The 26907-nt window shown below is 43.0% G+C and overlaps 3 protein-coding genes and 1 pseudogene across 3 annotated transcripts; all 4 read right to left on the bottom strand.

Moving 5' to 3' along the window:
- Window positions 1-8: 8 nt before the first annotated feature.
- Window positions 9-6355, bottom strand: LOC147454295 (uncharacterized). The gene is made up of 4 exons (XM_086517028.1): window positions 6193-6355; window positions 3733-4946; window positions 563-710; window positions 9-145 (listed from the first exon to the last, which is right to left on the bottom strand). The coding sequence occupies exons 1-4, from the start codon at window positions 6353-6355 to the stop codon at window positions 9-11; spliced, it is 1662 nt and encodes a 553-aa protein (XP_086373154.1).
- Window positions 6356-6760: 405 nt separating this feature from the next.
- On the bottom strand, window positions 6761-9045 carry LOC147454294 (uncharacterized). The gene is made up of 2 exons (XM_086517027.1): window positions 8921-9045; window positions 6761-7796 (listed from the first exon to the last, which is right to left on the bottom strand). Exons 1-2 carry the CDS (start codon window positions 9043-9045, stop codon window positions 6761-6763), a joined length of 1161 nt encoding a protein of 386 aa, XP_086373153.1.
- A 409-nt stretch (window positions 9046-9454) lies between these two features.
- On the bottom strand, window positions 9455-11740 carry LOC147454293 (uncharacterized). Its single transcript, XM_086517026.1, has 2 exons — window positions 11616-11740; window positions 9455-10490 (listed from the first exon to the last, which is right to left on the bottom strand). The coding sequence occupies exons 1-2, from the start codon at window positions 11738-11740 to the stop codon at window positions 9455-9457; spliced, it is 1161 nt and encodes a 386-aa protein (XP_086373152.1).
- A 1136-nt stretch (window positions 11741-12876) lies between these two features.
- Window positions 12877-18131, bottom strand: LOC147454292 (uncharacterized; annotated as a pseudogene).
- Between the last annotated feature and the right edge of the window lie 8776 nt (window positions 18132-26907).

The following is a 26907-nucleotide window of genomic DNA, read 5'->3' as shown; positions in this document are numbered from 1 at the left end:
GTAAGAGATCAATTAGTTACAGGTACTCCCATTTTGCTGTGAACTATTGCCTTCTCGTAACCGAAGTAGTCGTCAAAGTCATCAGATTCTTTTGGAAACACATCCGATGTGTCCCACCCATCAGAGCTATGTATATTTGCACAATCTGCAAGGAACTGGGGTCTTTTATAGGAACTGTATAAAACTTTTTCATGGTGAGGATTGTGGATTATGGACTTTCCAAACAAGTCAAAGAAAAATTTTAAAGGTACCAGGCTAAAGGAATGTTCGTCATTGGTCTGGCATTGATGGCCCTATACATTGAACAAGATAATGTTAAAACATCCCGTAGCCATTACTAAGAAAAGTATATTCCTAGATATCCATGTTTCCTTTGTCGATCTCAAGGTATATTCATAAGCATTTATGTACAACACTTGGTTAGTGACAATGATCTCCTTTCCTAACTTGGATTGGATCCATTTGATACACCCAATGGACGAGGGTTTATACCTAGGTTGTCTAAACTCGGGGTTTTTTGCAGTGTAATGGTACCAAGCTTGAAATGTTTTAGGCACATTACAATCCGTGGACAGTAACCTTTTCTTCTCTTTCCCATTATGCATGGTAATGACAAGCATTTGCAGTTCCACTCCTGTTTGAAGGTGCTCCTCCACCATAAGGCAGGAGAGTATATCCGCCCGTATCCCTTCAGGTAAGATGTAAGTCATCTAGAAACACCCCATCACTCAAGTTAGTTTGAATGATAAAACCAAGATCCAAACTCAATTATTATGACCTCAAAACAATATGAGGCATATCAAAATCAATTTTTTATAACCATAGAAAACCAAAAAGATACATAGTGTCTCTAGGAAGATACATGAATATGAAAGGGCCCTATGAACCAATTCTTGGTTCCTACAACCGAGTCCTACCCTTATAATTGTTCACATCTTGAGTTTTAAAGTTTAGAACTTCAACTTGTAAACTAAAATTTACATATTTCTTTCCGTACCATTATTTTCCTCGTGATACATTCGTGGGTGGTATTGCATTAAAGCAGTTTATATGAGCATGCCGTTCATTTATATTATCCCTGTAGAAATATCTACTCGAGTTCACTGCCATTGGATGTGCTTGAGCAAAGTCACTAATGCATTCATCAAAGGTAATAGTGACATTGTGAGGATTGTATTTGAGAATGGGTCCATAGACTCTATTGAACCAATCTTGGGGTACATAATAGAATTGGTTGCCGCCATTCTTGAGGGATTCAATCCATATACAGAACGGGACACCACCTGCGACCAAAAAAAATTGATAAAACCCCTATATACGACTCATATTAGGAAATATGACCCCCCCTTTCTACACTTATACAACAATCGATGTAGAAAACTATCATACCCCTATCTTACATATAAAATTTATGTCTCACATGATCTAACTGAGTAAAATTAGTAAAAGAGTGTGTAGCATAGTGACTGGTAATGTACTAAGGAGCCACTTTTGTTGATAACTAGATGTACCCTCAATGTGTCTTAGTTTGACTTTCACACTATGTGCTCGATTATCCTACACTCTAGCTACTCATATAATTTTAACCCATCCAAAGCAGGTGTAAATCAACCCTTCACCTGCTCCAAATCAGCCCCTTATCTATGATCGGATTGATGCACATTTTGATATGTAACATGATTTAAAAATTTCCTAAAATTAATTTGAGTTTTACTACACACCGATAACCAATCACTACAAGTAATCAAGCTAGGTCAGTCTCCCCTCCCCAAGAAAAACCAAGCAAAGACAAAAAGACAAACCCCCAACCCAAGCCCACCAACAAGGAATTATGGCCGGCGATGTGCTGCTAAAATCTGTTGCCAAGGAATGTGCAATGCAGTCTCGGTGCCAGATTGTATCAATGATTATCCACGAACATGATCACTTAACAGTTCAGCAAAAAGGAAAAGAGAGAATGTTGTCTTTAGTTTGAAAGAGAGAAACGAAAATCAAAATGAGAACGAGATATTGTGAAATTATTGAGCAATTTGAATACTGAAAATATTGTTTTTACAGCAAGCTTTACAAAACTTATTTTTGGCTTCAAAACCTTTCGTCAATGCAGCTTCGTAGGCTTCCACTTTGCTTGAAGGTATCAGGCTTACACCCAATAGGGCATCGCGACAACAGGCTTACACTCAATAGGGCAGCGCGGTGACTTCTCTCTCTCTCTCTCTCTCTCTCTCTCTCTCTCTCTCTCTCTCTCTCTCTCTCTCTCTCTCTCTCTCTCTCTCTCTCTCTCTCTCACAACAATCTCATGGAAAATTTTCTCTCTCTCATGTGCTATCCACGACAAAAGAGGAATACGCTCTCTCGATCTCTTTCCATTGCTCCTTCATGACTCTCCCTTTGATTCCAACAAAGAGGATGACAATAGATCTCTCTCGATCCCTCTTCGGATCCCAAGAGCTCTGCTCTCTCTATTCTCTCGATCACAACCCCTTTGTAGCAAGAACTTCTCTCTCTCACTTTCGGTGAATCATCCCCGATCAACACACTCCCTTGGTCCTGCACAGAGCCCCCATTTTTTTGTCTCTCTGCAATGCCTCTCTGCCTCCAAACGGTGCTGCCCCTTGCTTCCCTGAATCGACTCCAACACCTCCTCGCCACCCTCTCGATAGTTTGTTAAAAAAAACGTATCAAAACACCTCACTTAATCAAAGCCCCTCCAAGCTCGGGTTCACACCTCCTCCGAGGCATGCAATATGGTGAGCATCTCCTCAACCTCCTCTCGACATCCTAGTGGCTTGCAACGAGAGAAACTCTCCCTCTCCATTCTTCATCATGAGCCCCTCTTGCATGGCTTGCAAATGGCACCCATGATCTCTCAATGCCACTTTGTCTCCCACTTCACGGGCACGAGCAATCACCCACAAAAGAAACACCATCTCCGTCTCTTGGCCCCTCTTGGACCCCTTCTCTTTGTAGGCTCTCTACCTTCTCGTGTTGCTCTCCTAAACTCGGCCCTCTTGCTGCAAGTAGCAGAGATTGATTCTCTCCCTCAATCTCTTCAATTCTATACAAGAGAGCTCCACTCTCTCTCTTGATTCTCTCTCTTCAATCTTATGTAGAGACTCTCCCTATCTCTATCGACTGGAATCAACGAGATAACCTCTCTCTTCTATTTTCTCTAGAAAACCCTTCTTAGACTCTCCATAAACTAACACATACACACACTACGATAAAGACATAGACGATATGCAAAAAACAATAAGCACCATTGGTGGCCACCCTCTTCAAAGTCTTGCCCAGCTTCCTTTGTACACCTCTAGCAGTGACCGATCTCGATCTTTAGTCGTCAAGGTTGTGGACTTCATTGTAGCATTGCCAAGCATATCATACCCTATCAAAACAACTCCTTAAAGCAGACCACGTGAGATCATCGCCATGAAAATTATGATAAAACAACCTTTCAAACTCGCTTCAACACTCAAATCTCATGCAGATGCTCTGTTTGTCTTTCGAAATCCCATACCCTTGGCCAGAAAAAAAATGCAACAGTGGCGTCCTGCGGGGAAAACTAGCCTGCTAGTGTGAACCCAAAATTTCCGGTTAGACCAATGCCTTATCCATTGGGCTTCTCTTTTTCCATTTAAATTTTACCCTTGTTCTATTACTTTCCCTCTTTTCTTTATCTTGCCAAATCCCCCTTGGATGGGAAACAAACTCACGTTGTGGCACATGTGGTACCCAATGTGGTAGAGAAGAAGTGTTATCACTAAAAACAGGTGCTTGCAAAGGTGTGGGAGTGAGAGATGGTGGAATAGGAACATTAGAAATACATGGCATAGCATTCAAACAACCCTCTCTGTGGTTTCGCTCAGCCTCAAAGTTTACCCTCCATTGGACTACTAGGGCGGTAGCTTCAAAGGCCTCCCCCACAACCCTAGCCCGTGCATATGCATCATCAAGTTTCTTTGGATCGGATAACCTCACATGAAATTGAATATCCCTCAAAATACCCGTAAGAAAACATTCCAACAAAACTCTCTCATCAAAACAATGGGGATCACATTGCTTCATCTTGAAAGTTTGAAAACGCTTAACATACTCATCAATTGGTTCACCCTCCCCTTGGAAGAATTCTAACAGGTTCCCAAAGACTAAACAAGAAGGCAAAATAGGAGAGAATCTGGCAACAAAAGCTCTACATAATCCATCCCAAGTCTGCATCAAATGTGGAGAATGACGCATCATACTAAGGTACCATTGCATAGCTACCCTAGTGAGAAAAGCAGGAAAGAACCTCATAAGATCTTTAGGCGTGTCATAACCCTCAAACCAACAAGCTTGAAAAAATTGCAGTAAATGGGAGTCAGCTGTCACGACCCCAATGCCATCAAAGGGTGTCAACCTCACAATCCACTGGTCAATATGTCGCTCCTTAGCTTGGGGAATAGGTGGTGGGCAAAAAGCATCATAAGCATTAGTAACCACGGGATCTGCAACTAGAGAATCATGCTGCTCTCTCAAAAAAACATTTTCAGTATGAACCACGTCGTCATCAGAAACATCAAGATTGCTAACACTAGAACCATCACAAACATCTTCGATAAGGACAACATCGTCAAAATGTGTGGCTGCAATCACAGGCTTATCCCCTGCGACAAACCCGACCCCTTCTAAAGGCTGCATCTTGTCATTGATATGCTCAGAAGAATGTGTAAACCCCACTCCATACAACACCTCCTCAACAAGGGTGGGAGGGTGGGAAAGAACAAGAGGTAAATAACCATTCTCCTCCGTAAGAAAAGATTCAATAAAAGTGGCATCATCCACTACATTGGCCAAAAATCCGTCCCATATGCACTCGTCAGGAGTCGCATTCTCTCTCAATGCTTCGCTCCAAGCAATATCCTCAAGGGAAATGCCCTCGTCTTCATCCACTTCATCACTCAAATGGGCTAAAAACTCATCCCATATTTTATAAAAGCCTAAAGGCTCACCAACATCATCATCAATATTCGAGGTCTAGCTATCAACAGACTTCAAAATAACCCTTTTTTTGGAATCCCCCCGCCTAGATATGAATGCATCCCAGATGACCGCGAGGAAAGAAACCAGCCTAAAAATCAAATACAAGCAAAAAGGAAAAACTAGCTCCATCTCTAAGAATTGCAGGTACTTCGCTCAAGCGAGAACGCTTGAATCTGGGTCCCATCGGGCGTGCCACTAATGGATATTTTTCTATGCCTCGGCCATGGATCAGGACCAGACAAGAAAAACCAATCAAAGACAAAAATACAAACCCCCAACCCAAGCCCACCAACAAGGAATTATGGCTGGAGATGTGCTGCTAAAATCTGCTGCCAAGGAATGTGCAATGCAGTCTCGGTGCCAGATTGTATCAATGATTTTCCACGAACATGATCACTTAACAGTTCAGCAAAAAGGAAAAGAGAGAATGTTGTCTTTAGTTTGAAAGAGAGAAACGAAAATCGAGACGAGAACGAGATATTGTGAAATTATTGAGAAATTTGAATAGTGAAAATAATGTTTTTACAGCAAGCTTTACAAAACTTATCTTTGGCTTCAAAACCTTTCGTCGATGCAGCTTCGTAGGCTTCCACTTTGCTTGAAGGTATCAGGCTTACACCCAATAGGGCAGCGTGACAACAGGCTTACACTCAATAGGGCAGCGCGGTGACTCGTCTCTCTCTCTCTCTCACACACAACAATCTCATGGAAAATTTTCTCTCTCTCATGTGCTATCTAGGACAAAAGAGGAATACGCTCTCTCGATCTCTTTCCATTGCTCCTTCATGACTCTCCCTTTGATTCCAACAAAGAGGATGACAATAGATCTCTCTCGATCCCTCTTCGGATCCCAAGAGCTCTGCTCTCTCTATTCTCTCGATCACAACCCCTTTGTAGCAAGAGATTCTCTCTCTCACTTTCGGTGGATCATCCCCGATCAACACACTCCCTCGGTCCTGCACAGAGCCCCCATTTGTTTTTCTCTCTGCAGTGCCTCTCTGCCTACAAACGGTGCTGCCCCTTGCTTCCCTGAATCGACTCCAACACCTCCTCGCCACCCTCTCGATAGTTTGTTAAAAAAAACGTATCAAAACACTTCACTTAATCAAAGCCCCTCCAAGCTCGGGTTCACACCTCCTCCAAGGCATGCAATATGGTGAGCATCTCCTCAACCTCCTCTCGACATCCTAGTGGCTTGCAACGAGAGAAACTCTCCCTCTCCATTCTTCATCATGAGCCCCTCTTGCATGGCTTGCAAATGCCACCCATGATCTCTCAATGCCACCTTGTCTCCCACTTCACGGGCACGAGCAATCACCCACAAAAGAAACACCATCTCCGTCTCTTGGCCCCTCTTGGACCCCTTGTCTTTGTAGGCTCTCTACCTTCTCGTGTTGCTCTCCTAAACTCGGCCCTCTTACTGCAAGTAGCAGAGAGAGATTCTCTCCCTCAATCTCTTCAATTCTATACAAGAGAGCTCCACTCTCTCTCTTGATTCTCTCTCTTCAATCTTATGTAGAGACTCTCCCTATCTCGATTGACTGGAATCAACGAGATAACCTCTCTCTTCTATTTTATGTAGAGACTCTCTCTCTCTCTCTCTCTCTCTCTCTCTCTCTCTCTCTCTCTCTCTCTCTCTCTCTCTCTCTCTCTCTCTCTCTCTCTCTCTCTCTCTCACTCTCTCTCTCTCTCTCTCTCACACACAACAGTCTCATGGAAAATTTTCTCTCTCACAACAGTCTCATGGAAAACGCTTAACATACTCATTAAGTGGTTCACCCTTCCCTTGGAAGAATTCTAACAGGTTCCCAAAGACTAAACAAGAAGGCAAAATAGGAGAGAATCTGGCAACAAAAGCTCTACATAATCCATCCCAAGTCTGCATCAAATGTGGAGAATGACGCATCATACTAAGGTACCATTGCATAGCTACCCTAGCGAGAAAAGCAGGAAAGAACCTCATAAGATCTTTAGGCGTGTCATAACCCTCAAACCAACAAGCTTGAAAAAATTGCAGTAAATGGGAGTCAGCTGTCACGACCCCAATGCCATCAAAGGGTGTCAACCTCACAATCCACTGGTCAATATGTCGCTCCCTAGCTTGGGGAATAGGAGGTGGGCTAAAAGCATCATAAGCATTAGTAACCACGGGATCTGCAACTAGAGAATCATGCTGCTCTCTCAAAAAAACATTTTCAGTATGAACCACGTCCTCATCAGAAACATCAAGATTGCTAACACTAGAACCATCACAAACATCTTCGATAAGGACAACATCGTCAAAATGTGTGGCTGCAATCACAGGCTTATCCCCTGCGACAAACCCGACCCCTTCTAAAGGCTGCATCTCGTCATCGATATGCTCAGAAGAATGTGTAAACCCCACTCCATACAACACCTCCTCAACAAGGGTGGGAGGGTGGGAAAGAACAAGAGGTAAATAACCATTCTCCTCCGTAAGAAAAAATTCAATAAAAGTGGCATCATCCACTACATTGGCCAAAAATCCGTCCCATATGCATTCGTCAGGAGTCGCATTGTCTCTCAATGCTTCGCTCCAAGCAATATCCTCAAGGGAAATGCCCTCGTCTTCATCCACTTCATCACTCAAATGGGCTAAAAACGCATCCCAAATTTTATAAAAGCCTAAAGGCTCACCAACATCATCATCAATATTCGAGGTCTGGCTATCAACAGACGTCAAAATAACCCTTTTTTTGGAATCCCCCCGCCTAGATATGAATGCATCCCAGATGGCCGCGAGGAAAGAAACCAGCCTAAAAATCAAATACAAGCAAAAAGGAAAAACTAGCTCCATCTCTAAGAATTGCAGGTACTTCGCTCAAGCGAGAACGCTTGAATCTGGGTCCCATCGGGCGTGCCACTAATGGATATTTTTCTATGCCTCGGCCATGGATCAGGACCAGACAAGAAAAACCAATCAAAGACAAAAATACAAACCCCCAACCCAAGCCCACCAACAAGGAATTATGGCTGGAGATGTGCTGCTAAAATCTGCTACCAAGGAATGTGCAATGCAGTCTCGGTGCCAGATTGTATCAATGATTTTCCACGAACATGATCACTTAACAGTTCAGCAAAAAGGAAAAGAGAGAATGTTGTCTTTAGTTTGAAAGAGAGAAACGAAAATCGAGACGAGAACGAGATATTGTGAAATTATTGAGAAATTTGAATAGTGAAAATAATGTTTTTACAGCAAGCTTTACAAAACTTATCTTTGGCTTCAAAACCTTTCGTCGATGCAGCTTCGTAGGCTTCCACTTTGCTTGAAGGTATCAGGCTTACACCCAATAGGGCAGCGTGACAACAGGCTTACACTCAATAGGGCAGCGCGGTGACTCGTCTCTCTCTCTCTCTCACACACAACAATCTCATGGAAAATTTTCTCTCTCTCATGTGCTATCTAGGACAAAAGAGGAATACGCTCTCTCGATCTCTTTCCATTGCTCCTTCATGACTCTCCCTTTGATTCCAACAAAGAGGATGACAATAGATCTCTCTCGATCCCTCTTCGGATCCCAAGAGCTCTGCTCTCTCTATTCTCTCGATCACAACCCCTTTGTAGCAAGAGATTCTCTCTCTCACTTTCGGTGGATCATCCCCGATCAACACACTCCCTCGGTCCTGCACAGAGCCCCCATTTGTTTTTTCTCTCTGCAGTGCCTCTCTGCCTACAAACGGTGCTGCCCCTTGCTTCCCTGAATCGACTCCAACACCTCCTCGCCACCCTCTCGATAGTTTGTTAAAAAAAACGTATCAAAACACTTCACTTAATCAAAGCCCCTCCAAGCTCGGGTTCACACCTCCTCCAAGGCATGCAATATGGTGAGCATCTCCTCAACCTCCTCTCGACATCCTAGTGGCTTGCAACGAGAGAAACTCTCCCTCTCCATTCTTCATAATGAGCCCCTCTTGCATGGCTTGCGAATGCCACCCATGATCTCTCAATGCCACCTTGTCTCCCACTTCACGGGCACGAGCAATCACCCACAAAAGAAACACCATCTCCGTCTCTTGGCCCCTCTTGGACCCCTTGTCTTTGTAGGCTCTCTACCTTCTCGTGTTGCTCTCCTAATCTCGGCCCTCTTACTGCAAGTAGCAGAGAGAGATTCTCTCCCTCAATCTCTTCAATTCTATACAAGAGAGCTCCACTCTCTCTCTTGATTCTCTCTCTTCAATCTTATGTAGAGACTCTCCCTATCTCGATTGACTGGAATCAACGAGATAACCTCTCTCTTCTATTTTATGTAGAGACTCTCTCTCTCTCTCTCTCTCTCTCTCTCTCTCTCTCTCTCTCTCTCTCTCTCTCTCTCTCTCTCTCTCTCTCTCTCTCTCTCTCTCTCTCTCTCTCTCTCTCTCTCTCTCTCTCTCTCACACAACAGTCTCATGGAAAATTTTCTCTCTCACAACAGTCTCATGGAAAACGCTTAACATACTCATTAAGTGGTTCACCCTTCCCTTGGAAGAATTCTAACAGGTTCCCAAAGACTAAACAAGAAGGCAAAATAGGAGAGAATCTGGCAACAAAAGCTCTACATAATCCATCCCAAGTCTGCATCAAATGTGGAGAATGACGCATCATACTAAGGTACCATTGCATAGCTACCCTAGCGAGAAAAGCAGGAAAGAACCTCATAAGATCTTTAGGCGTGTCATAACCCTCAAACCAACAAGCTTGAAAAAATTGCAGTAAATGGGAGTCAGCTGTCACGACCCCAATGCCATCAAAGGGTGTCAACCTCACAATCCACTGGTCAATATGTCGCTCCCTAGCTTGGGGAATAGGAGGTGGGCTAAAAGCATCATAAGCATTAGTAACCACGGGATCTGCAACTAGAGAATCATGCTGCTCTCTCAAAAAAACATTTTCAGTATGAACCACGTCCTCATCAGAAACATCAAGATTGCTAACACTAGAACCATCACAAACATCTTCGATAAGGACAACATCGTCAAAATGTGTGGCTGCAATCACAGGCTTATCCCCTGCGACAAACCCGACCCCTTCTAAAGGCTGCATCTCGTCATCGATATGCTCAGAAGAATGTGTAAACCCCACTCCATACAACACCTCCTCAACAAGGGTGGGAGGGTGGGAAAGAACAAGAGGTAAATAACCATTCTCCTCCGTAAGAAAAAATTCAATAAAAGTGGCATCATCCACTACATTGGCCAAAAATCCGTCCCATATGCATTCGTCAGGAGTCGCATTGTCTCTCAATGCTTCGCTCCAAGCAATATCCTCAAGGGAAATGCCCTCGTCTTCATCCACTTCATCACTCAAATGGGCTAAAAACGCATCCCAAATTTTATAAAAGCCTAAAGGCTCACCAACATCATCATCAATATTCGAGGTCTGGCTATCAACAGACGTCAAAATAACCCTTTTTTTGGAATCCCCCCGCCTAGATATGAATGCATCCCAGATGGCCGCGAGGAAAGAAACCAGCCTAAAAATCAAATACAAGCAAAAAGGAAAAACTAGCTCCATCCCTAAGAATTGCAGGTACTTCGCTCAAGCGAGAACGCTAGAAGTTGGGTCCCATCGGGCGTGCCACTAATGGATATTTTTCTTTGCCCGGGCCATGGATCAGGACCAGAAAAGAAAAACCAAGCAAAGACAAAAATACAAACCCCCAACCCAAGCCCACCAACAAGGAATTATGGCTGGAGATGTGCTGCTAAAATCTACTGCCAAGGAATGTGCAATGCAGTCTCGGTGCCAGATTGTATCAATGATTATCCACGAACATGATCACTTAACAGTTCAGCAAAAAGAAAAAGAGAGAATGTTGTCTTTAGTTTGAAAGAGAGAAACGAAAATCGAGACGAGAACGAGATATTGTGAAATTATTGAGCAATTTGAATAGTGAAAATAATGTTTTTACAGCAAGCTTTACAAAACTTATGTTTGGCTTCAAAACCTTTCGTCGATGCAGCTTCGTAGGCTTCCACTTTGCTTGAAGGTATCAGGCTTACACCCAATAGGGCAGCGCGACAACAGGCTTACACTCAATAGGGCAGCGCGGTAACTCGTCTCTCTCTCTCTCACACACAGACAACAATCTCATGGAAAATTTTCTCTCTCTCATGTGCTATCTAGGACAAAAGAGGAATACGCTCTCTCGATCTCTTTCCATTGCTCCTTCATGACTCTCCCTTTGATTCCAACAAAGAGGATGACAATAGATCTCTCTCGATCCCTCTTCAGATCCCAAGAGCTCTGCTCTCTCTATTCTCTCGATCACAACCCCTTTGTAGCAAGAGATTCTCTCTCTCACTTTCGGTGGATCATCCCCGATCAACACACTCCCTCGGTCCTGCACAGAGCCCCCATTTGTTTTTCTCTCTGCAGTGCCTCTCTGCCTACAAACGGTGCTGCCCCTTGCTTCCCTGAATCGACTCCAACACCTCCTCGCCACCCTCTCGATAGTTTGTTAACAAAAACGTATCAAAACACTTCACTTCATCAAAGCCCCTCCAAGCTCGGGTTCACACCTCCTCCAAGGCATGCAATATGGCGAGCATCTCCTCAACCTCCTCTCGACATCCTAGTGGCTTGCAACGAGAGAAACTCTCCCTCTCCATTCTTCATCATGAGCCCCTCTTGCATGGCTTGCAAATGCCACCCATGATCTCTCAATGCCACCTTGTCTCCCACTTCACGGGCACGAGCAATCACCCACAAAAGAAACACCATCTCCGTCTCTTGGCCCCTCTTGGACCCCTTCTCTTTGTAGGCTCTCTACCTTCTCGTGTTGCTCTCCTAAACTCGGCCCTCTTGCTGCAAGTAGCAGAGAGAGATTCTCTCCCTCAATCTCTTCAATTCTATACAAGAGAGCTCCACTCTCTCTCTTGATTCTCTCTCTTCAATCTTATGTAGAGACTCTCCCTATCTCGATCGACTGGAATCAACGAGATAACCTCTCTCTTCTATTTTATGTAGAGACTCTCTCTCTCTCTCTCTCTCTCTCTCTCTCTCTCTCTCTCTCTCTCTCTCTCTCTCTCTCTCTCTCTCTCTCTCTCTCTCTCTCTCTCTCTCTCTCTCTCTCTCTCTCTCTCTCTCTCTCTCTCTCTCTCTCTCTCTCTCTCTCTCTCTCTCTCTCTCTCTCTCTCTCTCTCTCTCTCTCTCTCTCACAACAGTCTCATGGAAAATTTTCTCTCTCACAACAGTCTCATGGAAAACGCTTAACATACTCATCAATTGGTTCACCCTCCCCTTGGAAGAATTCTAACAGGTTCCCAAAGACTAAACAAGAAGGCAAAATAGGAGAGAATCTGGCAACAAAAGCTCTACATAATCCATCCCAAGTCTCCATCAAATGTGGAGAATGACGCATCATACTAAGGTTCCATTGCATAGCTACCCTAGTGAGAAAAGCAGGAAAGAACCTCATAAGATCTTTAGGCGTGTCATAACCCTCAAACCAACAAGCTTGAAAAAATTGCAGTTAATGGGAGTCAGCTGTCACGACCCCAATGCCATCAAAGGGTGTCAACCTCACAATCCACTGGTCAATATGTCGCTCCCTAGCTTGGGGAATAGGAGGTGGGCTAAAAGCATCATAAGCATTAGTAACCACGGGATCTACAACTAGAGAATCATGCTGCTCTCTCAAAAAAACATTTTCAGTATGAACCACGTCGTCATCAGAAACATCAAGATTGCTAACACTAGAACCATCACAAACATCTTCGATAAGGACAACATCGTCAAAATGTGTGGCTGCAATCACAGGCTTATCCCCTGCGACAAACCCGACCCCTTCTAAAGGCTGCATCTCGTCATCGATATGCTCAGAAGAATGTGTAAACCCCACTCCATACAACACCTCCTCAACCAGGGTGGGAAAGAACAAGAGGTAAATAACCATTCTCCTCCGTAAGAAAAGATTCAATAAAAGTGGCATCATCCACTACATTGGCCAAAAATCCGTCCCATATGCACTCGTCAGGAGTCGCATTCTCTCTCAATGCTTCGCTCCAAGCAATATCCTCAAGGGAAATGCCCTCGTCTTCATCCACTTCATCACTCAAATGGGCTAAAAACTCATCCCAAATTTTATAAAAGCCTAAAGGCTCACCAACATCATCATCAATATTCGAGGTCTGGCTATCAACAGACGTCAAAATAACCCTTTTTTTGGAATCCCCCCGCCTAGATATGAATGCATCCCAGATGGCCGCGAGGAAAGAAACCAGCCTAAAAATCAAATACAAGCAAAAAGGAAAAACTAGCTCCATCCCTAAGAATTGCAGGTACTTCGCTCAAGCGAGAACGCTAGAAGCTGGGTCCCATCGGGCGTGCCACTAATGGATATTTTTCTATGCCTGGGCCATGGATCAGGACCAGACAAGAAAAACCAAGCAAAGAAAAAAATACAAACCCCCAACCCAAGCCCACCAACAAGGAATTATGGCTGGAGATGTGCTGCTAAAATCTGCTGCCAAGGAATGTGCAATGCAGTCTCGGTGCCAGATTGTATCAATGATTTTCCACGAACATGATCACTTAACAGTTCAGCAAAAAGGAAAAGAGAGAATGTTGTCTTTAGTTTGAAAGAGAGAAACGAAAATCGAGACGAGAACGAGATATTGTGAAATTATTGAGAAATTTGAATAGTGAAAATAATGTTTTTACAGCAAGCTTTACAAAACTTATCTTTGGCTTCAAAACCTTTCGTCGATGCAGCTTCGTAGGCTTCCACTTTGCTTGAAGGTATCAGGCTTACACCCAATAGGGCAGCGCGACAACAGGCTTACACTCAATAGGGCAGCGCGGTGACTCGTCTCTCTCTCTCTCTCTCTCTCTCTCTCTCTCTCTCTCTCTCTCTCTCTCTCTCTCTCTCTCTCTCTCTCTCTCTCTCTCTCTCTCTCTCTCTCTCTCTCTCTCTCTCTCTCTCTCTCTCTCTCTCTCTCTCTCCCTCTCTCTCTCTCTCTCTCTCTCTCTCTCTCTCTCTCTCTCTCTCTCTCTCTCTCTCTCTCTCTCTCTCTCTCTCTCTCTCTCTCTCTCTCTCTCTCTCTCTCACAACAGTCTCATGGAAAATTTTCTCTCTCTCATGTGCTATCTACAACAAAAGAGGAATACGCTCTCTCGATCTCTTTCCATTGCTCCTTCATGACTCTCCCTTTGATTCCAACAAAGAGGATGACAATAGATCTCTCTCGATCCCTCTTCAGATCCCAAAAGCTCTGCTCTCTCTATTCTCTCGATCACAACCCCTTTGTAGCAAGAGCTTCTCTCTCTCACTTTCGGTGGATCATCCCCGATCAACACACTCCCTCGGTCCTGCACAGAGCCCCCATTTGTTTGTCCGTTTGCAGTGCCTCTCTGCCTCCAAACGGTGCTGCCCCTTGCCTCCCTGAATCGACTCCAACACCTCCTCGCCACCCTCTCGATAGTTTGTTAAAAAAAACGTATCAAAACACCTCACTTAATCAAAGCCCCTCCAAGCTCGGGTTCACACCTCCTCCGAGGCATGCAATATGGTGAGCATCTCCTCAACCTCCTCTCGACATCCTAGTGGCTTGCAACGAGAGAAACTCTCCCTCTCCATTCTTCATAATGAGCCCCTCTTGCATGGCTTGCAAATGGCACCCATGATCTCTCAATTCCACCTTGTCTTCCACTTCACGGGCACGAGCAATCACCCACAAAAGAAACACCATCTCCGTCTCTTGGCCCCTCTTGGACCCCTTCTCTTTGTAGGCTCTCTACCTTCTCGTGTTGCTCTCCTAAACTCGGCCCTCTTGCTGCATGTAGCAGAGAGAGATTCTCTCCCTCAATCTCTTCAATTCTATACAAGAGAGCTCCACTCTCTCTCTTGATTCTCTCTCTTCAATCTTATGTAGAGACTCTCCCTATCTCTATCGACTGGAATCAACGAGATAACCTCTCTCTTCTATTTTCTCTAGAAAACCCTTCATAGACTCTCCATAAACTCACACATACACACTACGATAAAGACATAGACGATATGCAAAAAACAATAAGCGCCATTGGTGGCCACCCTGTTCAAAGTCTTGCCCAGCTTCCTTTGTACACCTCTAGCAGTGACCGATCTCGATCTTTAGTCGTCAAGGTCGTGGACTTCATTGTAGCATTTCCAAGCATATCATACCCTGTCAAAACAACTCCTTAAAGCAGACCACGTGAGATCATCGCCATGAAAATTATGATAAAACAACCTTTCAAGCTCGCTTCAACACTCAAATCTCATGCAGATGCTCTGTTTCTCTTTCAAAATCCCATACCCTTGGCCAAAAAAAAAATGCAACAGTGGAGTCCTGCGGGGAAAACTAGCCTGCTAGTGTGAACCCTGAATTTCCGGTTAGACCAGTGCCTTATCCATTGGGCTTCTCTTTTTCCATTTAAATTTTACCCTTGTTCTATTACTTTCCCTCTTTTCTTCATCTTGCCAAAACCCCCTTGGATGGGAAACAAACTCACTATGTGGCACATGTGGTACCCAATGTGGTAGAGAAGAAGTGTTATCACTAAAAACAGGTGCTTGCAAAGGTGTGGGAGTGAGAGATGGTGGAATAGGAACATTAGAAATACATGGCATAGCATACAAACAACCCTCTCTGTGGTTTCGCTCAGCCTCAAAGTTTACCCTCCATTGGACTGCTAGGGCGGTAGCTTCAAAGGCCTCCCCCACAACCCTAGCCCGTGCATATGCATCATCAAGTTTCTTTGGATCGGATAACCTCACATGAAATTGAATATCCCTCAAAATACCCGTAAGAAAACATTCCAACAAAACTCTCTCATCAAAACAATGGGGATCACATTGCTTCATCTTGAAAGTTTGAAAACGTTTAACATACTCATCAATTGGTTCACCCTCCCCTTGGAAGAATTCTAACAGGTTCCCAAAGACTAAACAAGAAGGCAAAATAGGAGAGAATCTGGCAACAAAAGCTCTACATAATCCATCCCAAGTCTGCATCAAATGTGGAGAATGACGCATCATACTAAGGTACCATTGCATAGCTACCCTAGTGAGAAAAGCAGGAAAGAACCTCATAAGATCTTTAGGCGTGTCATAACCCTAAAACCAACAAGCTTGAAAAAATTGCAGTAAATGGGAGTCAGCTGTCACGACCCCAATGCCATCAAAAGGTGTCAACCTCACAATCCACTGGTCAATATGTCGCTCCCTAGCTTTGGGAATAGGTGGTGGGCTATAAGCATCATAAGCATTAGTAACCACGGGATCTGCAACTAGAGAATCATGCTGCTCTCTCAAAAAAACATTTTCAGTATGAACCACATCGTCATCAGAAACATCAAGATTGCTAACACTAGAACCATCACAAACATCTTCGATAAGGACAACATCGTCAAAATGTGTGGCTACAATCACAAGCTTATCCCCTGCGACAAACCCGACCCCTTCTAAAGGCTGCATCTCGTCATCGATATGCTCAGAAGAATGTGTAAACCCCACTCCATACAACACCTCCTCAACAAGGGTGGGAGGGTGGGAAAGAACAAGAAGTAAATAACCATTCTCCTCCGTAAGAAAAGATTCAATAAAAGTGGCATCATCCACTACATTGGCCAAAAATCCTTGCCATATGCACTCGTCATGAGTCGCATTCTCTCTCAATGCTTCACTCCAAGCAATATCCTCAAGGGAAATGCCCTCGTCTTCATCCACTTCATCACTCAAGTGGGCTAAAAACTCATCCCAAATTTTATAAAAGCCTAAAGGCTCACCAACATCATCATCAATATTCGAGGTCTGGCTATCAACAGACGTCAAAATAACCCTTTTTTTGGAATCCCCCCGCCTAGATATGAATGCATCCCAGATGGCCGCGAGGAAAGAAACCAGCCTAAAATCAAATACAAGCAAAAAGGAAAAACTAGCTCCATCTCTAAGAATTGGAGGTACTTCGCTCAAGCGAGAACGCTAATAGCTGGGTCCCATCGGGTGTGCCACTAATGGATATTTTTCTATGCTTGGGCCGTGGATCAGGACCAGAAAAGAAAAACCAACCAAAGACAAAAAGAAAAACCCCCAACCCAAGCCCACCAACAAGGAATTATGGCTAGAGATGTGCTGCTAAAATCTGCTGCCAAGGAATGTGCAATGCAGTCTCGGTGCCAGATTGTATCAATGATTATCCACGAACATGATCACTTAACAGTTCAGCAAAAAGGAAAAGAGATAATGTTGTCTTTAGTTTGACAGAGAGAAACAAAAATCGAGACGAGAACATGATATTGTGAAATTATTGAGCAATTTGAATAGTGAAAATATTGTTTTTATAGCAAGCTTTACAAAACTTATCTTTGGCTTCAAAACCTTTCGTCGATGCAGCTTCGTAGGCTTCCACTTTTCTTGAAGGTATCAGGCTTACACCCAATAGGGCAGCGCGACAACAAGCTTACACTCAATAGGGTAGCGCGGTGACTCGTCTCTCTCTCTCTCTCACACACAATAGTCTCATGGCAAATTTTCTCTCTCTCATGTGCTATCTATGACAAAAGAGGAATACGCTCTCTCGATCTCTTTCCATTGCTCCTTCATGACTCTCCCTTTGATTCCAACAAAGAGGATGACAATAGATCTCTCTCGATCCCTCTTCGGATCCCAAGAGCTCTGCTCTCTCTATTCTCTCAATCACAACCTCTTTGTAGCAAGAGCTTCTCTCTCTCACTTTCGGTGGATCATCCCCGATCAACACACTCTCACGGTCCTGCATAGAGCCCCCATTTGTTTGTCTCTTTGCAGTGCCTCTCTGCCTCCAAACGATGCTGCCCCTTGCCTCCCTGAATCGACTCCAACACCTCCTCGCCACCCTCTCGATAGTTTGTTAAAAAAAACGTATCAAAACACCTCACTTAATCAAAGCCCCTCCAAGCTCGGGTTCACACCTCCTCCGAGGCATGCAATATGGTGAGCATCTCCTCAACCTCCTCTCGACATCCTAGTGGCTTGCAATGAGAGAAACTCTCCCTCTCCATTCTTCATAATGAGCCCCTCTTGCATGGCTTGCAAATGGCACCCATGATCTCTCAATGCCACCTTGTCTCCCACTTCACGGGCACGAGCAATCACCCACAAAAGAAACACCATCTCCGTCTCTTGGCCCCTCTTGGACCCCTTCTCTTTGTAGGCTCTCTACCTTCTCGTGTTGCTCTCCTAAACTCGGCCCTCCTGCTGCAAGTAGCAGAGAGAGATTCTCTCCCTCAATCTCTTCAATTCTATACAAGAGAGCTCCACTCTCTCTCTTGATTCTCTCTCTTCAATCTTATGTAGAGACTCTCCCTATCTCTATCGACTGGAATCAACGAGATAACCTCTCTCTTCTATTTTCTCTAGAAAACCCTTCATAGACTCTCCATAAACTCACACATACACACACTACGATAAAGACATAGACGATATACAAAAAACAATAAGCGCCATTGGTGGCCACCCTCTTCAAAGTCTTGCCCAGCTTCCTTTGTACACCTCTAGCAGTGACCGATCTCGATCTTTAGTCGTCAAGGTCGTGGACTTCATTGCAACATTTCCAAGCATATCATACCCTGTCAAAACAACTCCTTAAAGCAGTCCACGTGAGATCATCGCCATGAAAATTATGATAAAACAACCTTTCAAGCTCGCTTCAACACTCAAATCTCATGCAGATGCTCTGTTTCTCTTTCGAAATCCCATACCCTTGGCCAGAAAAAAAATGCAACAGGTGTACACATATATTCACCCTCCACAATGTTATATTTTCCTTGAGTATGCTTTCATTCATAACACCCACTTAGGGGTAGCACTAGTCACTAGGTGCCTTTGGATGCAGGCCGGCTCATGGCCTAAACTCCATGCTTGTTTGGGTGTTGAGAACTCCTCCCCTATGCAAACACTTGAGCTCTTGAAAGCACACACATACACACACACAAAGATGCAAAAGACTTTAATTCTTCTTCTTCAAAAACTAAAGATAGGAGGTCTACAAAACATAAGGGAACATACGACATAAAAAGGGAATTAGTACAATGGTCTAGTATGAACCACTAGTGAGTGAGGTAAGTGGATAAGTATGCCATCACTTTGGTAGGTAGACCAGCTTGGTGTAGTCTAACTGTAATATCAATGGCAAAGATATACATATCCACTAAGGAACGCCAGTGATGATTGTCGGTGGTAGTCATCCAAAAGTCGTACATATTGATCTTGACATCTCAAAATTACCTTGGGGTGGATTTTTGTGGACCAGCTTTTTCATTGAGGAGAGAAGCAGAGACTAGCCCTGATCAAAACCCATGCAGCATTGGGTAGATTGGAGAGGATATTTTCACAGGTTCGATTTCAGGAGCCTCAGACAAAGCTCTAGCTCTTTGACACTTTGGTGGCTTCCGCATTTCTTTATGGAGCTCAAACTTGGGGACCCTCATTGGATCATCATGGGAGGTCGGGTGGCACTGATGGATGGGGGGACATGGAGAAGCCTCTATTCTATATGATCTCACATTAGGAAGAGAATGGAGTCTAGGAGGGCCTCTTTATTTGGAAATTTAAGGGAGTCAAACCTTTAGTATTAAGGAAGCAATCAAAGAAAAATTTTGAATTCAAACAGGTAAAATGACTAATTATTTGAATTCAAATTTTCCCCCCAAAATAGAATTTAAAATCTAGTGGGCGCATGGTTTTAAGTCAGGCGCATGGGTTCACCATAGATATATTTCCCCCGCTTCCAGTACTCGTTGGATGCACCCTCTCTGACTCTTACACAGTCCAAGATCGCCAGGATCATTTGCTACTTCAAACCTCACTTAATTAAACACCAAGAGGACATGGATACAGCCGTTGGATGCACCCTCTCTGACTCTTACACAGTCCAAGATCACCAGGCTCAGTACTTCAAACCTCACTTAATTAAACACCAAGAGGACATGGATACAGCCAGCACAGGAGTTGGGCATGAATATGGCTTTATACATAGAGCATCTTCTCTAGCTTATAGATGATGGCTTTGTGGACACCCACTTGTCTCATGGGATGTGATGTTCTATTGGCTAGATACACACATCTTCACATCAACTTTGGGTCAAGACTAGGAGATACATTGGAGTACTAGTAGACTCCAGGACATGCCCCCTGTGCCACATGGAGCCTAAGATAGATTTGCACTAAACATGCCACTGCCCAGACTACTATGAGATACAAGGCCGCTTCTAGTACTTGTTCAAAGAGGGCTTTGGACCACTCTCCAGGGTCATGGGATACAAGGACCATAGATGTTTGGGTTTGCTTTTGCTCAAGCTACACAAACACAAAGAGGGCATGATGAGAGGAGAGGCTAGTCAATGTTAGAGATGGATCACATATTTCTTTAGAGCAGACACTGGACAACCAGAGATGTTAGTACCACAAAAAAGCCCATATTCTCCTCGCGCTAGAGGCACGTTGATCGATCAAGTGATCGAGTTGGGGAGATCGAGACACCCATGATTGCAAAGGACTATAGAGCATCAATGGAGGATTGTATCATTTAGGCTCGATATTGCATGACGCCCGATGTAATGTACCCAACAATTATCCATATAAATCATTTCAGATATTTTACAAAGTAATTGAGATTCTCGATTTTGTGAGTCATCGTGAGTTCATCAGAGCAATCGGATTGAAAATCGGGTTCAGAATCCATTTATTTATGATTTTTCTTTATGTGGAACAATAGATTTATGTGGGAACCTAATCTATGTATGAAGAAAAAGCTTAGAAATAGTATTTTTAGGAAAGAAAGAGAGGTGAGTCAAAATTAGGATACTTCTTTCTTTCTCTCTTTCAATATAGAACGGGAACTTGTAAGGATAGAGCTTTTTAAAATCGCGTATAGAATTCGCGTACCCGAAAAAAAAAAAAGAGCCGCGATGACGCGCGAGCTTTTTTCTTCTCCTATTCTTGAAACCTCTCAGTATTCTTAGCACCCCCCTAGGGCCTATATAAAGGACCCTTCTCCTCTCACTTTAAACACACACATCTACAGAAGTGGAAGCTCTCTTGCAATGACGCGCCGGAGTAAGCCTCTCTCCCTTTAAGCCATCTCCATCTCCAATCTTCAACGTGCCTTCACCCGATTTGTGAACACGCTCTCTCTCTCTCTCTCCATCAACGCGCTTTTCTTTTCTCCATTCCGAAGCTATGGCTCTGAAGCGTGTAACGTGAAGTTCCAAGGACGCCCATGCCGTCGCACCACCAAGGAAGGTGGGAAGAAAGGTGTCAACTCCAAACGTAGCTCATACGGAAGCATCAATCGAAGAAGAAGTCGAAGCCGTCCAATCACTAGTACAGGAGTTAGCCACACGCGCTCCAAATCCGGTAAGATAAACTTATAATTCTACAATGGTATTCATGTTTGACTTGGGAAGCTAAGCATAGGGAACCCCTTAAACCGTCCGAAAAACGTGATTCTATGACATGAAACACACATATGTTTTCATAGACTAGTGAAAGGACTATTTGATAAATTGTTACTGTTTGTTGGATTGTTATTGTTTAATCAATTGTTATTGTTTGATAAGCGGTTTTTGATTGATATGAAGAATTGATTGATCATGTTTAATGAATCATTAATGAGATGAATTGTTGAAAGAATATATTTTGTTCTTGTGGGTAGCGAGATGATTCCGCGGATAGCGGAAATTAAAGCTGAGATTATAGGCTCTCTTTTGTTCCTCGCGGTTAGCGAGATGCCTCGCGGGTAGCGGGATGCCTGGCGGTTAGCAAGATGCCTCGCGGGTAGCGGGATGCCTCGCGGTTAGCGAGATGGGAAGGTTGCGCAATTCGCGATTAGCGAATAATTCCTTTGCAAAGGCTCTATTGGTTAGACAGAGAAAGTCCGCGGGTAGCGGCAAAATGATAAGAAATTGAAAAAGTTGTTTTGTTGAATAATAGGGTTGCCTTCATTAGCATTGTTTGAATTGTTTTGGTATTGTTTGAAGGGCTGTATAAAAGAACCTGTGTGTGGAATTAATTAAGGAACACTATTTGTATATGTAAAACAGTGTGGAAAAAAGTGTGCGTGTGGGGTGGAAAGTGGGGACTGGCTCACGTTGCCAGTCAAGGATGGGTGGACTCGATTAGTCGAGTACTTTTCACTTTGTCTCAGTTAGTTAGAGATTTATCCCATATCATATTTTGGATTTAAGGATGGCGGTCATGCCTCTTAAACGCGGGAAAAAAGGCGTTGTTTTTGGATCCTTAATAAGTGAAAGGGATTTCTTCTCTTATAATGTAGGATCTAGAGTCCATAGAACCTTTAACCTCATCGACCTGGCTTGTGGCGTAGGGTCTTGCAACTACGAACATAATAGGTGGAAGTCTTCTTCTCTTTCTTTGCTTGTATCCTTGCTTCTCATTATCGGAGTAGGAAGTCGTCAACGGATTTAGAGGATAAAGAAGGCTATCTTCCAAGTCGCCCCGATCTTTTAGGATGGGGACCTTACAGCCCGATCAAACTACTAACCACACACACACACACACACACACACACACACACACATGCTTCGCTCTTTGGTTTAGGAACTTGCAAGGATTTCGACATGGTATCAAAGATTTGGAGGAGTAATCAGCATCCTTGAGAAGTTTTTCAAAGAAGGTGAATCTTAGTTCCTTGGCATTTCTCTCTCTCTTGCTCCCTCCCCCCCCCCCCCCCCCCTTTGCAGCTTAGCTCCTTGGTGTTTTTATTCTCTCCATGCCAACCTTTTAAAATTTAGTCCTTTTTGGTATTAGAGAACACTAGTAGGCATAGTGGATCTAGTGTCTATCGTTGGTCCCTTTCCAATGTCATTTCAGAATACTCATCCCTATATCTTTTGCCAGTAGAGCTCAAGATCTCCCTTGCCCTTGCAATTTGATATGCATCAAGCACTACTTCTAGGTGTTGACTGCAAACTTACCTATGTTTTGACATGCAAAACACCCTCCTTTCTTTTCCCCTTCCCCCTGGGGCGAGCCAACATTTTATAATACTATTCATCAAAGTGCACCCCCCTTGCTTACCCCCCCCCCCCCCCCCCCCCCCCCCCCATTTTGAAATTTTGGTTGTGGTGTGCAACCCAACAACGATCAAGGCTTTGCAAACTATGAATCGGCAGCTCTGGCCTAGGGAAATTTGGAAAATTTGTTGACAAGGTGTTTGCAAAGGTGCCTTGTTAAACCCTTCTTGTGGTGTAGCTTGGGAAATTTTTTGAGGATTTTTGGAGTATGAGAAGGAAGCATCTCAAGTTTCTAGATCTTGTACCTGCAACATGGGCCCCCTATTCAAGTGCCAACAACAAATTGAACGATGATAATTACGCCCATTGAAATTTGGCCTTGCAACTCTAGTTCATGCAAGAAGGCTTTTGGGATATAGTCAATGGCTTAGAGTCACATCCTATGAGAGATCCTAACAATAGTTCACCCTCCTTTAGGATGAGGAGAATAAAAAAGCATGCATCAATTGGGATGCAAGCAATGCGAAGGGAATGTCAGTCATTGCAATATCTCTTACAAAGGAAATTTTTCCAACCATACACTTTGAAGACTACTGATAATATGTAGTTCAAGCTCACTAGAATGTTTGATTGAGATTCTACAATGCAGGTGGTCATCCAAAGGTGTTGAAGCATTTGGAGCTTTGAATTCTAGAAAGAATTCCAATAGGCATTGTTACAATTGTGGGAATCTTGGTCATTTGTTTAAAAATTTTGGATCCAAAGGCAAAGGAAAGGCTCTACAAAGGAAAATACAAAGGCAAGCATGATGGGAAAAGCAATGATAATGACTTAATGAAGGACAATAAAGAGTCAATTAGTGTGGTGGTGACTACACTGGCAAGGAATCCCACCTTCTAGTCAAGTGGATGTCATTTCTCTCTAGATAGAAACTTGTGATTGGGAGAGAAGAACAATGCTCCCTATAAATAATTTGAGCCCATGTGCTAGAGTTCAAGTTATTTGTGTTTGAACCCATGGGTCAAAGCTCAATGCACATGCATCTGGCAAGAAACCAATGCAAAGTATCTAAAATACTATAGATGAGTGCACCATTCCATTTTTGTTGGCTAGATTATGGGCATGATGTGTTTCAAAGTTCGTTATCTAGAAAATTTTGGATGTGATGTATTCAAAATTCATGAATGGGGATTCTTGGATGTAGTGTGGTCTACAATTCAATTTTCTATGCAAAAATTGGTGCTCAAGATGGAAGTTTTCTTCGCATTACAACTATTGTTGGAGTGTCCATGGTAGCTTCTTTATTAACTTGGTCTCACCATTTATGTCCACTATAAGTTGCAAAAAGGGTGTTAAAGTTTGTAGCATCTCCAAGAGAATAGCCCAATATGATCCCAATATTTATCTTTGCTTTAGGTATTTATTTTACTTGTTTGTCAAATCTTGGGTAGGGCAATTTTCTAAGGTGAGTATATATAAACACACCTAGCCCCCATTGTAAATATATACTTATTTCATTGCCAAGGTTGGTTGGTTCAAAACTCTCTCTCTCTCTCTCTCTCTCTCTCTCTCTCTCTCTCTCTCTCTTTCTTTTTCTTCTCTCCTTGGTTCAAGCAATTCTGTATCATCAATTTTGGCATACACACCCTCTCTTTAGCTTTCCAAAACACTCTCTCGAGCTACCTTATAAATACTCTCTCTAGATTATGAGACACCCTCTCTCTAGTGACACTCAAGTGATTAGTTATTTCCTTAGTTGTAATGAAGTCAAAATATTTGAATATTCTTTTTGTGTACTTTGTATGCCTATTTGATGGGATTTTTTGACGTGCCTACTCACATATGGGGTATGCCAAGAAGAGTAGATACTTGCAAGTTTTATGATTCACCATTTGGTGTGTCCTATCCTAGAAGTAGTTTAGGGGGTTGGGGTTTAGACATTACTATGGGTTGTTCTAATTTGATATAGTATCTTAATCCCATAATATTTTAGGAATTTGATATAGTATCTTAATCCATAGTAATTTAGGAAAAAAATAGATAGCATACCTTCTATTTAACTTGTTGGTCCTACTTCAAGTGTTGTTGTAGGAGACCATAAACATGTACACTATTTGATTGGCCTAGTGTGCTTCCTAGTTTGTGTAGTGATTTTTAGGGTTATTATAAGTCTAATGTAGTGTGAGCTATCAAATTACATGCTTCTATATCTGCATTCTAATCCTTGGCATTTGCCTTGTCTTTTATAAAGAGAGAAGCAATGTCAGTACTCATAATGACTTACTTTCAATGTAATATTTCTCTGTGTTTAGATCCACAGTTACTCCCTTGCTGGCTAAAAACCTTGACGTTTGATCTTGGGGTGGCCTAGATACATACAATGGGCAAGGTTGCAATTGTTTTACCATCGGTGTTTGCTTGGTTGGAATTGTGGTTGCTTGAGTGATTGATCATTTTAGAACTTTGCTTGATTACATTGTGGTATGGCCACAATGAATCACATCATCTTATCAGTTGTCATCCTATCAATGAAAACTATTATTTTATTATCCATTGCTTACATTTTTTTGATGCTTGATTTTGTGAATGATGCATATTTGATGTAGGTGCTTATTACATCATGGCATGGATGCTCACAAAACCAGAACACAATTTATAGATGAGTTTTATGCATGCAGCTTCATTCAACTCAAGATGACAATCTCTAGAGCTTGTTTGAAGCTTCAACATTCAAGCCCCTAGTTGACATTTTATGCTAGAATGTGTAAAATGCTCTGGTTTAGAGAGAGGCATCTAGCGGCATCAAGATTTTGATAGGAGGGAAATTAGCAAATGAGACCTCATGAATTTTTGGCCAAGTCATGAGGGTTGTTGATTCCATAAACCAAGAAGCAAAGACTCAACTAGGCTATCACATAAAGCTAGTAGAGACCTCTATTGTGTTTGTAAGAGAAAGGACAAGCATCCATGCACAAATGATTGTCCCACCTATATCTAACATCATTTTGCTAGTCTGATTGTCCCACCCCTCATGCACACCTCTTTCCATATTTCTCTTTTGAAATGGAGGAAACATTGATGGCCGGCTAGAGAGATTATAGAAGGAGGGAAAGAACCTCTAATATAGTAAGGCCTTGAAAGATGTTGAGGGCAACATTAAGCAAGTCAAATCCAACATAGACTAGCTTGGCTAGAATGCCAAGCTTATTAGGGAGAGAAAATGTAGAGGAAAGGGATAACTACAAGGGGTTTGTCATAGGTGAGAAGTTGGTGGATAGGGTAAACCTCTAGAAATGGTGGTTGCCTCCTCTAAACTAGTGAGGATTGCATTGAAGGCAGTCTTGTCTCTTACAATCTTTCATTGAAGGCGGTCTTTTCTCTTACAATCTTTCATTTTGAGACTTGTGTTCCATGTGCTATTATAAAGAGAATGTTGGGCAATTTACCATATTAGCCTAATGGATGTAATGGAGGTCATCTTTTTACATTGAATTTATTTAGATTACTATGCATACATGTTGTAGATATAGTAGTAATATGTTCATATGTATATGAAAGTCAATAAGGCGCCCATGGTAGAAACATTGAAGGATTGAGTGATTATTTAATCAAGTCGTAAGTGCTGAGGGAGCCCAATGAATCCTATGCCAAGGCTCAAAGCAAGTGAATAGCTTGTACCATTGCCATAATTATCATCTGTCAAGCTTCTAATAGCTCAATAGTGGTGCCATAGGCAAGCCCCGTAGGACTCCACTATTAAGTCCATAGCTCTCGAAGGTAATTCCATGTTATCTGCATGAACCAAGTGCACTGCAAGGCTAAAAAATCCCTATTCTACTTACTCAATTGCAATTAATAATACCAACCATTTATAGTTAGCTTAAGGACCTCCCTTCTTGAGCAAGAAAAGAGAA

This window comes from Adiantum capillus-veneris, chromosome 7, assembly GCF_014529385.1.
Source record: "Adiantum capillus-veneris isolate H3 chromosome 7, ASM1452938v2, whole genome shotgun sequence".
NCBI lineage: Eukaryota > Viridiplantae > Streptophyta > Polypodiopsida > Polypodiales > Pteridaceae > Adiantum > Adiantum capillus-veneris.
The sequence above is the reverse complement of the archived record's forward strand: the minus strand, read 5'-3'. Positions and strand labels throughout refer to the sequence as shown.